Source organism: Morone saxatilis, unplaced genomic scaffold (genome assembly GCF_004916995.1).
Source record: "Morone saxatilis isolate NCDOM2014 unplaced genomic scaffold, NCSU_SB_2.0 Contig1, whole genome shotgun sequence".
Lineage (NCBI taxonomy): Eukaryota > Metazoa > Chordata > Actinopteri > Moronidae > Morone > Morone saxatilis.
Genome location: NW_023339651.1, coordinates 11901090 through 11903948, shown reverse-complemented (window position 1 = coordinate 11903948; position 2859 = coordinate 11901090). Strand labels below are relative to the sequence as shown.

The following is a 2859-nucleotide window of genomic DNA, read 5'->3' as shown; positions in this document are numbered from 1 at the left end:
GCCTTCTTGATTTTAAGGGGTGTCAGTAAAGTTATATATGCTGTAGGCCTATATCTCAGCATTTTGTTCATTCCTGTGAAGATAACTAAATGAAACTATTTGTTTAGATAGAATGAATGCCTGTTTTTTAAATTTAAATTTAAAATAAATAATACAAACTGAGAATTGTATTTAACAAACCCTCTCTAAAGCAATATTCACGGGGAATAATCTGCTCATAATGTAGCTAAATGTCAAAATGTTCCCTATTTGGATTCATTGTACAGTTGATCAGGTATATCATATGAAATATCCATAAAATATGTCAGTGTCTAAAGGTTGGAAACCACTGAGCTACAGTACAGGGCTCTACAAAAGTTTGGTCACTTTTATTCAAAATGGCTGGTATAAAATTGAGTTCTTCTGGCATTTTGTTTTGGTTGGCTGGAACATACACTCCCTGTGGGTTGAACATTGTCTGAAATGTGTCATTCCGGACATTCAAGAGGTGGCAGTAGAGGCGCACACACACACAAAAGAGCTAAGTAGCTAAGGTTAGCCGGGGAGGGTCTCTCGTTTCTGTGGTGTGTAAACAAGAAGATAAAGCCAGCAGACAAGAGCACTGGCTAACTGGAGTAGCGTTACCTCCACAGACCAAGTAAGTAACAAAACAAACCTGTAATAAACTAACCAAACGTCCACACTCAGGCTCAGTTAAGCCTTACGTAACGTTACCTGTCTGTGAAGTTACCTAATGTTTACCTAGCAGATGCTAACGTAAGCTAAACAGTCAGCATGCCACTGTAGCTAACGTTAGCTGCCAGCGTCGACTTAGTGGCTAATTCTTGTTTTAAGTACTCTCAACAATCTAGCTAAAGTCGGAGCCTTTGGTGTAACATTAGAGTTAATGTTGTCTAACTTCAGTTCACCATGAGAGCAAACAAAATATGCTAACGTTAGCTGTAACCGCCACCTGGTTACAGCCCACTTGAACCTAATCCACTTCACAACACATGACCACAGTCTGGCTGATGTTTGACCGACGCTGTTAAAACACCGGCTGCATAAAAGCTGGCCAGCAGAGACGTGCACTACTTCAAGTTGAGAGTAAGTTAGCTGCCAGAGAAAGGACAGGTATTTCTTCTTTCTTCTGATGGACAACATGGGAGCTTCACCTGTTTGAACTTAAGTAATAGTTTTATGTGAACTTTTATTTGCACTAATTGCATGTTTGTTTCTGTCTTTTTGTTTTTAGAAATGCAGTCTGTGGTGAAACAAAACCTGCATTCTGAGACAGAAGGAGACATCAACAAACTCATCAACCTCAAGCTCAATGCGTCCTACACCTACCTTGCTCTGGTAGGATTTCTGTAACAGTAACGTCCATTAATCTGCATTCTTGTATTGTTTTTAAATCCTGTTTTTTGCATAAAACAGGTAAATAGTTATTGCCCTCTTTTGAAAGGGATCTTTTTGTATCACATATTCACTGTAATCCCTAAATGACTTGTTTCTTTTATCTCTCTAGGGGATGTATTTTGACAGGGATGATGTGGCTTTGCCCAAATTCTCCAGTTTTTTCCTGGAGCGCTCAGTGAAAGAGAGGGAGCAGGCCGAGAAGCTGCTGGAATACCAGAACATGAGAGGAGGCAGAATTTTGCTTCAGACTATTGCTGTAAGTCCACAACGTCCAGGTTGTCAAGTTCATTGTTACGGCTGGTATTTCTTGGTTGATGTGTTAATCCAAGTATCAACATTCTGTTGTAGAAACCAAGTAGGGAGGATTGGAGAGGTGGTCTGGATGCAATGTCCTTTTCCCTGGACTACCAGAAGTCCCTAAACACATGTGTCCTCGATGTGCACCGCAGAGCCGGCAGCCACACTGACCCTCACGTAAGTCTGGCACTCATAGACTTGTGTCACGCTTTATTGCTGATAATATTTAACTCTTACGTTATGTTACTTTGGAAAAATTTATTGTTTGGATTCATTGTGTATTATTTTTTTTACCAAATAATAGATAATAATGTTCAAAAATCAAATTTTTTTAAGCAAAAAGCCAAACATTTCAGAGCTCAGTGTCTATTTAAACAGTACCTTTCTTCTATATCTGAATGTACAAATAAAAAAAGTTAAAGCGTGTAACTATTATAAGCTTTACAAGATATTTACATTTTTATTTTTTATGACCATTAGTCAACCTGACATATCTGTGATTGTAGACTCAAGCTGTATACAAGATATAAGATGTTTGTACTTGTTGTATACTAATAAAACATAAGTAACTGCATTTGTGCATGGGCTATTGTTCAGCTGTGAGATAGTGAATATGGGGGGGGAAAAACCAGCTACACTGTTCCACATTAAAAATATGTTGTATGCAAAATCACTGTGTGGAAGATTTGAGGGCCCATTTTGTGACGACCTTTTTCTAGCATTGTTTTCCCTTTAATCACTTCTTTCTGTCTTTCTTTTGTAGCTGTGTGACTTCCTCGAGCAGCACTTCCTCATCGACAGCCATGACACCATCAAGAAGCTGGGCGACTACATTGGCAGTCTGACCCGCATCACTGCGTCTGAGACCCAGGGTGCTATGGGAGAGTACCTCTTCGATAAACACACGCTGTAAAAGCCACACTGACACAAGCGCCACATTTCAGAAGATGTGTGGAGTCAAGAGGGCAAGAGCCGCTCAGACCTTGCATTCTTTTTCCGTTAAGAAAATTGCAAAATATTTTCACAGTTTACCACAAACTTCATTCTTGCAGCACAAGAGAAGTTCTAAGCAAAATAACAGAAAATACCTCAATTTGTCTTGAAAGACTACAGTGGAAAAATAATTCTCACATATATGGTGCTGAAAAAAATCTGTTTTCCTAA

The 2859-nt window shown here is 39.1% G+C and overlaps 1 protein-coding gene across 3 annotated transcripts in view; it reads left to right on the top strand.

Annotated features, from left to right (window-relative positions):
• Positions 1-479: 479 nt before the first annotated feature.
• zgc:56095 (uncharacterized protein LOC406286 homolog) overlaps positions 480-2859 on the top strand; it is a gene marked incomplete in the record, with an annotated part of 2557 nt that continues 177 nt past the window's right edge. The window contains 5 exon segments of one of the 3 annotated variants that reach the window (XM_035671390.1): positions 480-637; positions 1235-1338; positions 1508-1654; positions 1747-1872; positions 2459-2859. In XM_035671390.1, coding sequence (XP_035527283.1) covers positions 1237-1338; positions 1508-1654; positions 1747-1872; positions 2459-2608 — 525 coding nt within the window. 3 annotated transcript variants of the gene reach the window in all.